Genomic DNA, 16520 nt, shown 5'->3' on the forward strand with positions numbered 1-16520 from the left:
GTGGAACCATGCTATATATGCTCACATTAAATGTCTAGGAAAGTCCTGGCAGGGTGGGTTTTATGAAAGTCCTTTAGGTTTATAATGATGATGACAGTTTTTAATAATAAAAAAAATATCCCCACAAATGGAGATAATACTGTATACGTAATATTATGCAATAATTTCTTAGGGATAATCCTGTCTTTATTTAAAGCTTAAATAAAATGCTACATTTTAACAAATCTATCAGTCACAGTTTTGTTCTTAAGAATTAACATAAACACTCCTATTACACAGCTCCTACCACAGGAACTTTGAATACTCTAAATAATAGTACATTTCACTCTTCTTGCTACGTGATGGAGCAAAGATACAATCGTCAACCATCATTTCGTTTAGAATTAGAAAATAAAGTAGTTAACAGATAATTACTATAATTTAACATTTTTAATCTCATAGCAGGACATTATATTATCTTCTCTACTACCAGATGGTAGTTTTTAAGAAATGTTCTTTTTTGGAAACATCATTTTCATCATTTCTGAGCTTCATTTTGAAGATGTTAATTAATTGGATTTAGAATACTATTTTGCTTCTTTATAAAGTTTTTTCTATCTAATAACTTCTAATTTGTGTCAGTAATAGATGGAAGATACCACACAGCTCTGGTGCTCAATTCAACTTCTCTTGTAATGAATGCTACACTAGTCTCAAAAAAGGAAGTTTGGAAATATGTAAAAATACATTTAGACAAAATACATGTGATAATGTACCATGATTAAGCATAATAAAGTATAATAATAAAGTAGGTCAAATATATTTTACACACAGACACATACCACAAGAATCCTGTTAAAAACAAAGCTTTTTTTTTTTTTTTTAGGGATACAGTTTTAAAAAGAGTAAATAACTTATTAGCAGTTAGAGTATGATGTTCTGTATACTGTAGAATTGGTGGCTGATTAGTGGCGCTGGTTGGAAATCAAGTAACACTGAATATGTTTTCCTCAAACCAATATCTCACAACTTGGAGCAGAGGCTAAAATGTATAATTACACATACTTTCTCTTAGTTAGTACCTACACTCAGAGACACAGCTTCATAATACACTTTTAGTTGCTTCATCTACTTTTCTTCACCTCTAGCTATGGGTGACAAGAATAAATCACCGGATCATCTAAATCACCTGGCCATTCATTCTCTCATTACCTTCATATACATATGAAGATTTCCATGCCCCACTCTCTCACAGTTAGACCTTGGTCTCCTGTACATTTCTTTTTTCGCTATAGTATTTCAGTGGCAGGTACATAGTATTCCTGGGAAATTCTTAGCTCTGTTTCATCATAAATATTTCCAAACTCATGTTTTCAGAGTACTGTTAAAATTGTGACCAATGTGTGAATTATAATTGGAATAACCCTAGTTTAGGTACTCGCCATTATTAACAGTTTACAGAAATCATTCTCTATTTTACGGGAGATACAAGCTTGGTAGTTAAAAGCAGTAATTATTACTAGGAAATCTGTTATGTAGTTCCTCAGTCATTTAACAGTATTTATTGAAAACCTATAATGTGTGCAACTATGCCCGGAATCAGAACCTTCAGATGCAAAGAGAGGTCTCATGGTGCGCTTCAGAGCTTCCTCAGAACAACAGTTCGCAGGAATAATAACTGCTCTTTCATGAGCAAAAGGTTCCTCGGAAAACATGTTTGAGAAACCATGTGCACGTGTGTGTGCTCAGTCGTGTGAGACTCTTCGCGACCCCACGGACTGTAGCCCACCAGGCTCCTCTGTCCATGGGATTCTCCAGGCAAGAATACTGGAGTGGGGTTGCTATTTCCTTCTCCAGGGGAATCTTCCCAACTCAGAGATCAAACCTGTGTCTCCTGCGTTGGATTCTTTACCACTGCACCAGCTGGGAAGCCCTTGAGAAACTCTGGTTTATGCAAACATCAACAGATGTATTTGTGTGACGCTTTCAGAGCTTACATAGAGAATAAGAGTATATATGCTGTGTTTTCTAAAATTTGTTTTACTCTGGAGTGCCTCATTTTTTTTCCGATGGGATATTTTTGGGAGCACTGTTGTATAAAAAACACTCAGGAATCAACCTAAACAAAGAAATCATCTTATTCAGCTTTTGCTCCCCCCATGCCTAACCTGAGGGGGTACTCAATCATTGTCAAATAAATAAACAGAGATACTTACTATACCCCTGGTAGAAAGCAGTAAGTGTCCTCAGGAGGCACAAATAAAGTGTATGGAATTTCAGAGAAGAGAGAGAATAGATTCAGCTGAGAGAAATCACAGAAAGTTGAAAGGACCAGGTGACATGGAAGGAAATTCTGAAAGGATGGGGAAGGGCAGCTGGGCAGATGGTCAATGTGAGGGGATCTGGGAGTTTCCTCAGGCTGAAGGTTACAATGGTTGCTCACTTTTTACACTTATTCTTTTCCAAAAAGAATACAGCTATATTCCAATGCCATTTAAGCTTTCATATTTTAAGATCCTTACAACCCCAGCAAAAGTCATTGGGGAAATTAAAGGAATTTACAGTCTGATGGGACAATTCCAGACCAATACTTACTGCTGTTCGGGTTGTCCCCTATGATGTGGTGTCGCCCGCTCCAGTACCAGAGCAGAAGGGTGGCATCGCGAGACCCAGACACAATGTAGCAGTCCCCACCAATGTACGACTCAGACCTGGCCAAGCACGTCACCACGTCCCAGTGGCCAAATACAATCTGAGTTAGCTTCCCTGCAACACAGAAATGGCAGATCGAATCCAATGGCTATTTTTCTTTAAATGGTAGTAAGCTTAACTTTATTTTACTAGATTTGTGGAAAGTGACTCTACAGACCTGCAAACTTACAAGGTAATTCAAATCTAGCTACAGATTTAGGTTCTTGAATCCCTTCTGAAAAAAATGATACAAGAACATCACTTTGGTTTTTTTTAAGGAAAGAACTTATAACACAATCATGATTTTTTCCCTCCCGGGCTAGGCTAGACTAAGGGGAGCTTTAAGGCCTTTTACTGGATTTGATTTGAGGGAGGGGGACAGTAGTCCCTTTTGTCCCATGAACTCAGGGCTCAACTCACGCTAAAGTTCAGAATGGATGAAATTAGAAGCAGTCAATTACTTACAATCTGGACATTTAATTGGAATCTTGGCATCAAGATTCCGCCTACATTAAGAAGTATGACTTCATATGAAGCTTTAGGTGAAACAACAGGCATTCTGATGAGGATAAGGTATTTCATAGTTCAGTTTACCTGTTTCTGTAGAATAAACTCTGAAGCTCTTATCCCAGAATCCACAGATAAGAATATAGCGATTATCTGCCGTGACCACAAAACAATGTGCGTTGATTTGTATGCTCTGGTCAACGAGGTCTGTGATCTGCCGTTTATTCACACCAGAGTTATTGGCTAAACATAATACAGATATAGGAATTTAAAGAGAGATTCTATGAAGAGTTTCACCAAACACTTACAGAAGGAATACTTTTATGCTTCATTTATCTAGAAATGGGTTCTAATGCTATATGATTAAGATTTTAGCATTTCCTCATGAGGAATATAAACTGTTTAGCAGCAATGATTATTTATGAACCATATTATATATTTAAAAAATTGTTGGAAATTTAAGTAGTTCTTCCACTGATATGAGGAATTCAAGATGGAATTTACAACATAATAAAAATATTTATATGCACTTAATTCAATAGATATTCACCCTGCACAAGTTCATTATTGTCCAACAAGTTCAATAATAATAAGGAATAAATATTGTATGAAGTATGTTACATAAGGAAAAAATGTCTTCATATTTGCCCCCATCTGTCATTTTCTGATGGCCTTTATAATTCATGGGAAAAGAAGAAAGTAGGGATTTGTGCGAGGGGTGTTGTTATGTAGGTGGCCCCTCAGGGAGCTTTAGGTCAGCAGCTTTAAAGACCTGGATTGTCAACAAACAGAAGCCTTTCCAGAATGGGCTGGCGGGGAGGAGGGGAATGAGAAAGATGGGAGAGGGGCTGGGGAAGAAAGAGACAGACAGAGAGTCATGGGCAGCACTGGGACTGAATCTGAATAAAGTCAGGAACCCAGAGACGCCCTGTGATTTCCCTAGTGCCTGTCTGCATGCCAGCCTGTCCTTTACTCCACACCGTCCTTTCAGGCCAAATCCCTGGGCTGAATTCTTAAACAGAAAATGCAGATGTAGAAGAGCACCGTCACTTCCTAACACCAATTAAATTTAAGTGTTACTATTTGTGGACATCGACTAACACTATGATAATAATTACTAGAGAAGGCAAAAAGTAAAAAAAAAAACAAAAAAACAGCAAAGGAAAAGAAAATCAAAGGTCTGAGTCCCTTGAAAACTATGTAGTTGGTGCTTGATTAATTAGAATACAGCTATTAATCTTCCACGGTTACACTCTAGCTGTACGTGAAACTGTTGCTATTTTTTTAGCAGAGAAAAAGCTAGAAGCTGGACTCCACTTGAAAAATATTCCTTGTCCTAAGCATATATTCTCTGAGAGACATGCAAGTGCTATTCTGTGTAGGAGTATAGGTAACTAACCTAAATGGCTGCCTTGCATCTTATTTCTGGGTTCAAAGATGGTGAATTAATCTAAGGAAAAAATACCATTAACTGTTTATGGCTTTATAATTTTTCAAACCACATTCGATTTTTTTCTTATTTAGCTCTCACATGATCCCATGAGAACAGGCAGAATGAACATTATTAGGAACCATCTTACAGATATGAAACTGAGGCCCGTAAAGATTAAGGCACTTGTTCTGTATCACACAGCTAATAAATGTGTATGTGATTATTTAAAAATACTTTGAATACTGCTGCAAACAGTTACAGCTCCTGAGTTTGCAATTCATATGAAATCTTAAATTAAAAAAAAAAAATGCTTAGCTCTATTGAATGGAGATTTCCAGAAAAGTTATTCTTTAGTATCAACTTTCTTAATAATGGCTTTGAGTCCTTATATATTTGAAATAATATAAAGTTGTTAAAGAAGAGTTGTGGCTGAAAGAAAGCACAGTTTGGAATTATATGCCTTGTTTAGAACCAACCTAAATGACCTCTGGAAATACCAAGAAAATACCACAAATCATTATTGTAATAACAAAAAATTCTTAGATGACATATTATGATTTGCACAGCTCCTTGATGGCAATTTGACATTATTTGTACATTAATTTGTGACAGAAAAAGTATCATTCAACTGTCATTTGTGATAAATAACCACATAGGAATCTGTGGATAGGCAGCATTTATGAAAATGGATTTTTTGTTGTTAACATACCAATTAGTGGATCCATTTCAATGGGAAGATGATGGGCTTGGTCCAAGGAGTAACCTGGAGCTCCTCTGAGGCCTAAAGATTAATTAAAAGAGAAAATGACCATAAAGTTCTCAGAATGGAGGAATTTCCTAATAAGCAGTATTTTATAACAATTATACAAAATATATATTTTCTTAAAAACTATTTGGTAAATTACTGTAAGAATCATTCAGTCACACTACATGTTTTTGAAGACAAATCTTAAAAAAAGCATTACAACAGGGACTGTTGGTTTCCACTTAAGATGGAGAAAGCTGGGAAGAGTATTGTTATCCTAACAACAGAAAAAGCTGGATAAAATAGAAGACTATAACATTTCTGGAATCCATCAGAGAGCTGAAATCTAAGAAAAGGTTATGTCTACATGTAGGAATGGGTGTAAGCATGGGCCGACCTGGGCCAAGGCAGAGAGGAAGATGGGACTCCCATCCCTTCCAGCTTCTTTCAAAAGATGACAAATCAACTGAAGGTATACAGTTGAGCCACACCTAAAATCTTAACCTAAAAGCTACTTTCAGAGGATTAATATTTAGAGCTTGATTGAGTTCTTTAGTCATAATTTCTTACATGGGGTAACATATAAACTTTAGAACAACTCTAAAGAAAACAAAAATCAAATCTTTATAGCTTTCTCTCAGTGCAAAGTATTTCAAGAGGCTAAGACTCCTGTGAATAATAAAGTCATATTTGGGTTGGTCTGAAAGTTCATTCAGGTTTTTCTGTAAAGTATTATGGAAAAACCTGAACAAACCTTTTAGCCAACCCCAGATATTTTTAAGAGATGTTTTCTCCATATTTCTGAGTGAATGGAAGTCACTCAACTTCATGTTGAAAGTATTACCAATAACCATAAAACAGGGGTATTCAGAAATTCTTAGGAGATTAAGCTAAAAGTAATCTGGTTTTCCAGAGTGATGTAGAAGTCAGTAGAATTAAGATTCAGGTGAACTTGGTGTGGCTCAGCCATTCAGACTTAGAGACAGTGGGGATCTTGAGGCCTCTAGGGAGATCATATAAGTAATGAACTGGGCCAACTAAATCATTTAGTCACATCCACTGCTGTCCTGGCTGGATAAATATCAATTTGCCGAATTTTCATGACAGATTATATCACTTCAAGATGTACTGGCTGGAACCTTCAGGAATGAGTTTGGAGAAAACACATATGAAATAGCTAAACAATTTAGATTTTGTCTTCTCTCGGACTCAAAGCTGCACAAAGAGAGGGATGCTATTTGCCTTGTCAACTGCTGCACTCCCAGTGCCCAGGACCACATGACACAAAGTGGTCATTCGGATATTTCCTAAATGAGTTTAATCAAGTGGGAGAAAAAGGATTTGAAACCACCTAGATTCAAACTTGTTTGTGTTTAGTATGAGCTAAATTTTTTTTTTCCTTCCCCTTACCGGAAAAGGGTGGGAGGACCTGAATTATTTGTAGAACTGCTTCAATTTATCAAATACTTATTAGATACTGAACCTTTAGCCAAGCATTCTGTGAGCGTCCCTGTGGCTCAGTGGGAAAGAATCTGCCTGTCCATGCAGACACAAGGGTTCAATCCCTGGGTCGGGAAGATCCCCTGGAGGAGGAAATGGTAACCTATTCCAGTGTTCTTGCCTGGGAAATCCCATGGATAGAGGAGCCTGGTGGATTACCATCTATGGGGTCACAAGAGTTGGACATGACTGAGTGACTACACCGCGTACGGCACTATAACAGCAGCAATGAAGAAGACAGATGAGTTATTTAGTGAAGTCTGGCAATTATTTATTCTGCTGCCTTCAGTAGCTCATTTGGCACACTCGCTAGCCCTCCATGCACTTACCTGAACCACAGCTTTTAAGACCCTGCTAGTAAGTGACTCCCTTAAGGCCCACGTACCTACTGTGTTGTGCCATCGGTTCACGGCAAACAGCCTGCTGCAGGTCACCGTCACCACCGCAGGGATGGTCAGGTGGGGGAGCGTGTTGGCCGCCACGTGCGTCACTGGAGAGTTTGATGGAAACTTCAGCACCATGATCACATCCTGCTGCATCTGATCTTTAAACATGAGTGGACTCTGTGGAAGGAAACACTGTTGAATAGAAAGGGAGGAGAACAAAGAAAACAAAAAGAATAACACAGTTAGTGATGGCGTGGGGGAGAGTGAGATTAAAACAGGCTAGCATGAGCACAAGCAGACAGCAGAGCAGTCGGCGCTCTGGTCTGTGAGGAAGGCACAGCCAAATGAGCAGGCACTCTGCACAGTTGCTGAAAGAGGGCCCCCAATTATTAATAACCAGCTGCAATTTAGGTGCTGCCCGACAATGGAAGAGGGCTTCCCTGGTGGCTTGGATGGTAAAGACTCTGCCTGCAATGCAGGAGACCCAGGTTCAATCCCTGGGTCAGGAAGATCCCTTGGAGAAGGACATGGCAACCCACTCCAGTATTCTAGCCTGGAGAATCCCATGGACAGAGGAGCCTGGCAGGCTACAGTTCATAGGGTCGCAGAGTCGGACACAACTGAGTGACTAACACGCTTCCAGATGATTTAAGAGGTTAGCTTAGAGATATGTCCACATGCTGCAGTGTAATTTTTCAGTGCAGCTACCATGTCACTGTGGTGGAAAGATCAGTCAGGCCAGTTCCCAACAGTGTTTATGTGAAACACGAAGTGAACTGATTCTTTCATTTTTTACCTGGCTGATGTGGGGCCATGGCTACAGTGTAAATAATTAACATTTCACAGCCTCCCTTGTCCGTGCTCCATGGACACGTTTCTGCTGTGTCTCTGATGACCGTGGTTTAGGCTCCTTCCCCTGCTCGATGGTGAACTTCATGAGAGACAACACTCTCTTTGCTTTTTTAATCTTTGTTTCTCAAACATCTAGTATATGACTTGACAGAAAGGAGACACTATTAGTACTACTAGTAAGTAGTATGGCGGTGGTGGTTTAGTCGCTAAGACATATCTGACTCTTTGCCAACCCGTGGAATGTAGTCTGTAAGGCTCCTCTGTCCATGGGATTTCCCAGGCAAGAATACTGGCATGGGTTGCAAAATACTATACACATTATTACATAAAAGACAGATAAGAATGCTGGAAATAACCACTATTTAGCTTTCATGCATGTTTTCTAATTGTTCACTATTTTATATCGGCGTGTGTGTGTGTGTGTGTGTGTGTGTGTGTATGTATGTGTGTATGAATTCTCTGCTATATAAACTTAAAAAGCTGATTTTCTTTATAAACAGTTCCATGCCAATTTAGCCTCTAACAATTTCCCTTAGGAAAGTAATGAGTTCTGACTGGGCATTTCTCCAGGGTAAATATTTTTTACTACTATTATTATTAAACAGAGAAAACCAACATGGGGATAAAATTCTTCTGCCAAAGCATTTCATAGAATAAAGTGTGAGAGAGATTCTCTTGGACAGTTTGTTAAAAATGCTTCCTCTCAGGTCTGCAGGCTCCACGTCAACGCTGTGCTTGGGTGTGGGGATGGGGACAGTACACGTGGTGAAAGCCTCTCTGGCTGCATGTGAGGACCCACCTCAGGCAGCAGAGTTCATTAGTGACTAAACAGTGAAATTGCTCAGCTGAGTTATTGTAGAGGAAAAGAAATGCTTTCAAACACACACATTTATTTATGCTTCAGTAGGTGAGGGACTACCAACCCTTTGACAGTGTAGAGGATGCCTCGCCTCTGTACTGCCAATGCTTAGTGCCATGCCTGGCACACAGAAGGGGCGCGATTCAAATGTGTAAAGTAGTTGACAGGACAAATGAAAGGTATGAACAATACTTCTATCACACAATAACAACTTGTACATTTGCTTACACATATATTATGGGACCATGTTCCAGGGCATTTTACTCCAGTATGAGGATATCTGGCCCCTTGACAATTATCTAGAAAAGTTGATGAACTGTAATTCATTCTGCAAATACATTTTTGCCATCAAGCATTTTTTTTCCCTCAGTAAAAACTTAGTGGAAAATCACAGTGAAAAAGTAAGTTCTAAAGTAGTTTCTTAGAAAAATTTTTACCTTCAAATTAAATAGAGAAATGTTAACTGTTTGCTAGAAACTGAAAAGAGGTTGTATTCTTAGGAAAATGGATCTTAAAAGATTCAGATTTAAATGAAAATAATATTACTTCTTCCCTTACAAACTGAGAATATAACGCCAGCTAACATTTACTGAGTACTTGTACACCAGGAGCTGGTCTAAGTGCTACATACAGTACTGAGTCATTGCATTTTAAGGGCTGGTGTGATTTGTTACCCTCAGGCTACACAGGCTGAAACATAAACAAAGAGCTTAAATACCTCCCCCAATTCATTCATTAGTTCGTGGCAGACACGGTGCTTGACCCAAATCTGGCTCTGAGGTCCTTATTTTTAATCTATTTTCTTGACTGCTGCCATGAAGAGGCTGTACATTATCTTTATATTTCTTTCCTTTTCTTAAAATGAACTACTTCCCCTACCATACTTTGCCCCCAAAGATCAAACCAGTTACCTTTAGATTGTATTTATTTTATATTTTTCATTCTAATTTATAAGTGTAACCTAATTTTGGTGCCTGTTATGTCTATAAGCCTGTATGTGTATGAAGGAGTTTATGTATATGAGCCAACTTCTAATAGAGAGGGAGGCGATTTTTGTGAGTCCAAAATTGGGCTAGCTGAAGCCGAACTTAGAGGTAAAAACTATACTTCTTTCTCTGTTTCTTTCTAGGTAATCAGTATATCCTGAGGCTGAAGAGTTAAGCCAATACATCGAGAAGCTTTAAAACACTGCTAAAAAAATCATTATGTTATTTGAACTCTACTCAGGTACAAAGAAAGACAGAAATGTTCCGCAAGCTGCTATGTCTTACCAGGTGCATGGCAGAGCTCCGAGGCGGATGTGGCTCAATAAGCAACTGAGATGGCGTTTGTCCAAAGTTCTGTATCTGTGCCTCCATGGCCTGAAGGGGAAGGAGAGTGATTGTCACAATCAGTATGCATCAACGAGAGAGATCAACACACTCTGACAACGCAAAGTGTATCCCAAGTCAGCCATGAAAAAAGTCCAGAAAATTCACCGGGTGCTCTTCTCCCAGGGTGCAGAATCATCCAAGTGTTAGTATTTTGTAGACAAGCTCTGCTTCTCCTTCCAAACATGCTTCCGTTAAGTCACTATTCTCATTTAGAAGCTGGGGTTAAATGTGGAAATGTTATCCTGTGAGTACATGCAAGCAGCTAGAGACCAGAGAACACTCTGAACACTAAATACAACACAAATACCTTAATAAAGTCCTTTGTAAGAAGAAACGTATGGGGATCTCTAATGAAATAAGCTTCTGGGATCTTAATGGGAAAAAAAAAAAGAATGAAACATAAAGTCCACTAAGGATACAAGATAAAATTCAAATAAGCATGTGTTCTAATCAATTCAGAGAGTAATAAGTAGAAAGAACCTTAAGACTTCTGTATAGTCATCAGATATAGCAAAACTTTCACTACAAAAAATACAGTTTAGTGTGCTATGCTATTCTAAGATATATTCTGAAATATTATTTATAAGCTGTGAATTCATTCCTCTCAAAAATCTTCTGAAATTTTACAGAGAACTAACCCAAAGAGGAAATAATTCTTGGTGCATCCTGACCTATGCAATATGTCATTAAACCCTATGCAGATGGAAATATTAATGAGACTTTGTCATTTCCAATGAATATTTCTAGATCTCAAACTGTATGAAGTGTATAATATGTCTTTTTAGTGTGTATGTCAAAGAGAAAATCTTAAAAGAGATTTAAGTATTTCTTCTATACATAAATTTTATAGCCGAAAACTGCAATATATTAAACCAGACTAACAGAAGTATTTTTCTGAAATAAGTATGTAATTTAAGTCAATAAGGAGAAGCACAATATTTACTATGATTATTACTCTGTTACGATGTAAATTTTCCCCCTAAAATTGTGTGCAGTTTGGTGGCACATAAAAGTGAAATACGAAAGTCACTGCTGAATGCTTGGGAGTCAGGTAAGTTGGTAGATGACTCTTGCCACAGCCCTTCCACTAATCGTATCACTATCTTCAATTCTCATTTATAAAGTCTTTAAATTTAACAATCTGTCCTCCTGGACTGCATTTTCAGAAAATGTTTATCAATAAAACTGTGAATTTTCAAATTTATTAGCAATATTAAACATGAATGCATCATTATCTGCCATACTTTAGCAAGGGCATAAATGGGGCTTTGGCTCTTTATTTGCAAAGGCAACAGGATGAATTACTAAATCTCTTTAAGTATTGTCCAAGTTTAATGTATACATTTATCTGAAGTCACTTCAGTCATGTCCGACTCTGTGCGACCCCATGGACTGCAGCCTACCAGGCTCCTCCATCCATGGGATTTTCCAGGCAAGAGTACTGGAGTGGGGTGCCACTGCCTTCTCCATGAGAACTGTGACTACTGACTAAATTGTGCTAACATAGATACCATCATACTTCATCTCCCCAAAGCAAGATTTATGATTAGAAAGGGGAGAGACTATTTCTGGTTAGGTTCACATTATTAACAATAAATTCTGGGAATTATTTGAAAAAAAAAAAAAAAGTAAGAATTGTATTGTTAAAAGCTGCCCTGGTTAGAAAATGTCCAATATCTAGCTTAATGCATCACAAACTAAATATAATGGTATCTACTATTACTTGTGTTTTTACTCCTCCAGATAGAGGACCAGGGAGTGAGGAAGGAGACAGAAGTAAAATCAAACATATTTAGATTCCTAGATCAGCGCCCTGCATTTGAGTAGGTAGCTGTTCAAAAAAGGAGTGAATCAATAAACATGCTTTGCTTGACTTTAATTTTTTTCCTGAAGGGGAACTATTAAAATTATATGAGAAAATGTTACAAAACTGACTTTATTTCTAGAAATCATCTGTACAGTTCGCTTTACTGGGTTCTGCCACTGACCCTTTTGGATTGAGGCAGAATACACATGCACATATATATGTATCTTGAATGATTCAAATGGCATCAGGGTGAAGTTTAAGTTGTACTCAATCTTACCTTTTCAATAAGACAATCTGTTCCCAACATTCAACATTTATTTCTTTTGAGACTAAACTGAATTGCTCTTCCCTATGATCTACATCAAATGCTTTCATGACCTAAAGGTTCCTAGTTCAATATTTATCTTTTAGCTATCATGTAACCCTGCCCTCCAATAATTTCTTACCCTTTGAGTTTAAATTGATCAGACCTTTCTGATCTTGAAAAAGCATGTTGTCTCTCCTAAGTCTATTAAAATGTTTGAATGGTACGTGAGCACCTACTGATTTTCTTGACTGGTTCCCCCACATTTAGAAAGTAATCAAAGTCTTCTTTTTCACCAAGATAGGAGGTACTACTGCTGAATATCGTTATTGGGCAAGTGGAAATCTGTTATATTATTATTTTTATATCATTCTCTCCACTTTCATATGTTCAAAGATTTTGATATTTTTTAAAAGTGATGCTGAGGAGAAAACCTTTCCATGGTCAGGTTGGGCTTTGAACAGAGATACAAATAAAACTAGAGCAGAAAGGGGTAGGGGACTGATGAATTTTCATGGTTTCATTTCTCTGTTACTAGCTCATATTTTTGACTGCCTATTTCATTTCTTTAAATATATTAAGTCTTTTAAAAATAAAAAGGGGAGGGAGGTACTTTCTATGGGCACATGCCTGGGGATATACACAGTCCATACTGCAACTTATGAGGCATAAAGATTGAATAGTTGTTCTGATGGAGAAGAAAACACCTCCCTTCATGCTAACCTTGGGCAGGGTTTTAAATCCTTCCCAGATGTCCTAAATCATAATCAATGTCCTCCATATTCTCACAGCATATCTTCCCCTGTTTATCATGGAACTCAACACAGAATTCTTTATGTGTGTCTGTTTGCTCAGCCTGTGACTCTCTGCAGGTTAAGGCTGTGATTTAGCCCTTCCAAAAATGTCTGAATACAGAAGTGTGGAAATGGTAGGGCATTTGGGCAAAACCAAAAGGTAGCCTGAAAAGAGAAAAGCACAGTAGCAAGGAAAACTTCAGAGCTCTTGATTCTTACAACTCAATACCACAGAAATAACTTAACGAACATCTTTTGAATGTTTACTCTACGCCAAGGCATACAAACTCAGACAGCAGACTGTCCCCCAGAAGTTTTCAGCCCATGAGGACGTGAGATGAGGACATCAAGGTGCATGTTAGGGAGGATCATGGATGAGGCAAGCCCAGAGGGCCAGGGAGCCCCAAGGAGTGACAATCAGACTCAGGTGGAGGATGGGGGAGGGGGAGAAGGGCTGTAAGGACAGGGACTTCCAGAAAAAGAACAAGAGCTGAGGTTTGAAGGTTAAGTAGAAATTAGCTGGTCAACATCATAGAAAAGAGTTTTTGCTATGTGGACTTTTTTTTTGCCATTTAATGGAATTTTCCCAAAGACATCAAGTAAAAAACATCCAAACAACTACTAAAAGTTAATTATAACTTGGATTCTTTCTATATTATCAGAAATGGGAATCTTAAAAAATTCAACATATTTCTATTTCTCTATATATTGCTCTGCATGGGTCAGAAAGATAATGTTATTCATTAAGACACATATTTATTTATTTTGCACCTACCATTCTAGAGATCTCTGATACTCACCAAAAAAAAAAAAAAAACAAAAACAGATACAGATGACTACTCTTGTGAAGGTTACATTCTAGCCAGGATGTCATAGGGGCTTACGTTCAGCCAGATGTCACATACTGGCATCCCATGGGCTACATTCAGCTCACAGGCACGGTTTCTATTTGAGTCAACATGTACAGGTTGGGAAATAGTAAACTGGGTTTTTTTGGCTTCTCTCTGAAGAATCAGAAGCTCCTGCATGACCGCATCATCATTCCTGTGTGGTAACACTCGGCTGGAGCACAGAGACTCCTATTTAAGGCCCATCGCTCATGTGACCCGCGCATAAACTGCCACCTCGCCCAGCTTCAATAGTTTATCCCCTGCCTGACCACTTATAGACATCAGCATTTGTGAATCCTTTTAAAATCGAATGCCAAAACTTTAGTTTATGTTACAAAAAGTCTATTGCATTATGTATATTTTCTATTGCCCTTTTCAGTGAAGAAAGGATAAATTAACATTGTATATGAGACAACATGAGTTGTGTAATATGTATGACACACACAGGTGTTGTACACTTGAAACACCGCAAAAATCAACTATACTTCAATAATTAAAAAAAGAAATAGGTATGTTCTAAAATTAGAAGGTAAAAAGACTGCTTTTAACACCTTGGGGGAAGTTCTAAAACAGGAATTCTGCAGGGAAAGGCAGAGAAGGAAAGGAAAACGTGAACCAAATTATGCTTAGGAGGACAATATAAGTACATCTGATTTTCATACACACATGACACACAACTCAGTTTACCTGCTTGCGTGGAATATAAAGCTCCTACCAGGGGAAGTTCCCATGCACATTGTTTCCCTCTTGTCCTCCCTACTTTCTGATTGTTCCTCTCCTTAGTTTTGTTAGGCTCTCTTTGTAAAATACTCCAGGACCCACCTGTCAAATTACAAAATTACCCCTCCCTTTAAGCAGCTCTCCTGTGTGCGTGTGCTCATTGCTCAGTCGTGTCCGACTCTTAGTAACCCCCACGGACTGTAGCCCACCAGGCTCCTCTATTCACTGGACTGTCCTGGCAAGAATACTGGCGTGGGTTGCTATTTCCTCCTCCAGGGGATCTTCCCCACCCAGGGATCGAGCTCCAGTCTCCCGTGGCTCCTGCAGATTCTCTACTGCCGAGCCACCTGGGAAGCCCCATCCAGCCCTCCCTTTGCCCACTTATTCTCAACAAGCTCTCTCTAGTCTTTCAACTTCCCCACAGGTCAGGGCACTGTGTATGGCGGGTGTCATCGATGATGCCACGTACCAACGTGCCCAGTGGGGGGTTAAATGAGTGATAGAATCGACAAAAGAAAGGAGCCCTTTTTGTAATTCAACCTCCTGAAGAGGGTGACTCTTTAAATTTGCATAAAGAGGTCCTACAGTACAGTTCAGTCACTCAGTCGTGTCTGACTCTTTGCGACCCCATGGACTGCAGCACGCCAGGCCTCCCTGTCTATCACCAACTCCCGGAGTTTACTTAAACTCATGTCCATTGAGTCAGTGATGCCATCCAACCATCTCATCCTCTGTCATCCCCCTATGTGCTTGCAATAGCTGTGACACAAGCCTTATTCCTCTGACCTGCTATATCTCTTGCTTAATTGTTTTGTTTTTCCTTCTTGCCTTTCCTTCCAAGAAAGTTCTACCTCCTATATGAACAAAGATACAAGTTTGGGATTAGAAAGAAAGAAAAGAAAGTGAAGTCGCTCAGTCGTGTCTGACTCTTTGCAATCCCATGGACTGTAGCCTACCAGGCTCTTCTGTCCATGGAATTTTCCAGGCAAGAGTACTGGAGTGGGTTGCCATTTCCATCTCCAGGGGATCTTTCTGACCCAGGGAACGAACCCAGGTCTCCTGCATTGCAGGCAGGTGCTTTCCCCTCTGAGCCACCAGGGAAGCCCAAGTTTGGGATTAAATCCTCAGAAAAGAAAGTGAACATGCTGTGGTGCATGTGTGCTGCATGTCTGCCCATTAATACAAGAAACTTCACAACCAAGGTACAAGGAAACGTGGTGACAGTTAAGTCAAAGTTCAGAATGATGTTCAAATTAATGGTAAATTCAAAATACTCTAAAAGACAAAAGTTAGGTGAACAAATGTGCTTTCTCCTTCCCTCTGTGTAGTCTGGTTATCTACTTACGCTTTCCCTGGTATGCATCAGATAAACACTTTGATTAATCTCCTCTTTTCCTCAGTGCAGATGAATTTAGCCCACATATATTTTCCTCTGATAGAATCTTTACAAGTTCCAGTCTTTTTTTTTTGCAAATGTTAATTTAGTATTGTCTTTCAGATGAAATGCCATCAGGTCTAAGTGCCATGAGAGAGATAGTAGGAGGAAGCTAATAAGGTAGGCTGTCAAATGACCTGTTTTATATCCATTTTCCTTGGTTTGTAAAATCTTTTAAATGGTTTTAAAAAATAATCAGCATTTCGTAAAGTACTATAGGCTATGCTATCCATAATGCAAAATATC

At 38.7% G+C, this 16520-nt stretch overlaps 1 protein-coding gene across 5 annotated transcripts in view; it reads right to left on the reverse strand.

Annotated features, from left to right (window-relative positions):
• Positions 1–16520, reverse strand: part of NBEA (neurobeachin) — a 669183-nt gene that overhangs the window by 14953 nt on the left and 637710 nt on the right. For 2 of the 5 annotated variants that reach the window (XM_069601566.1, XM_069601563.1), the window contains exons 49-54: positions 10632–10694; positions 10223–10312; positions 7240–7432; positions 5319–5390; positions 3265–3420; positions 2575–2745 (exon numbers count right to left, since the gene is read on the reverse strand). In XM_069601566.1, coding sequence (XP_069457667.1) covers positions 2575–2745; positions 3265–3420; positions 5319–5390; positions 7240–7432; positions 10223–10312; positions 10632–10694 — 745 coding nt within the window. The remainder of the gene's footprint in view (positions 1–2574; positions 2746–3264; positions 3421–5318; positions 5391–7239; positions 7433–10222; positions 10313–10631; positions 10695–16520) is intronic. The other 3 variants (XM_069601564.1, XM_069601568.1, XM_069601567.1) reach the window with 3 other exon arrangements.

Source organism: Ovis canadensis, chromosome 10 (assembly GCF_042477335.2).
Source record: "Ovis canadensis isolate MfBH-ARS-UI-01 breed Bighorn chromosome 10, ARS-UI_OviCan_v2, whole genome shotgun sequence".
Lineage (NCBI taxonomy): Eukaryota > Metazoa > Chordata > Mammalia > Artiodactyla > Bovidae > Ovis > Ovis canadensis.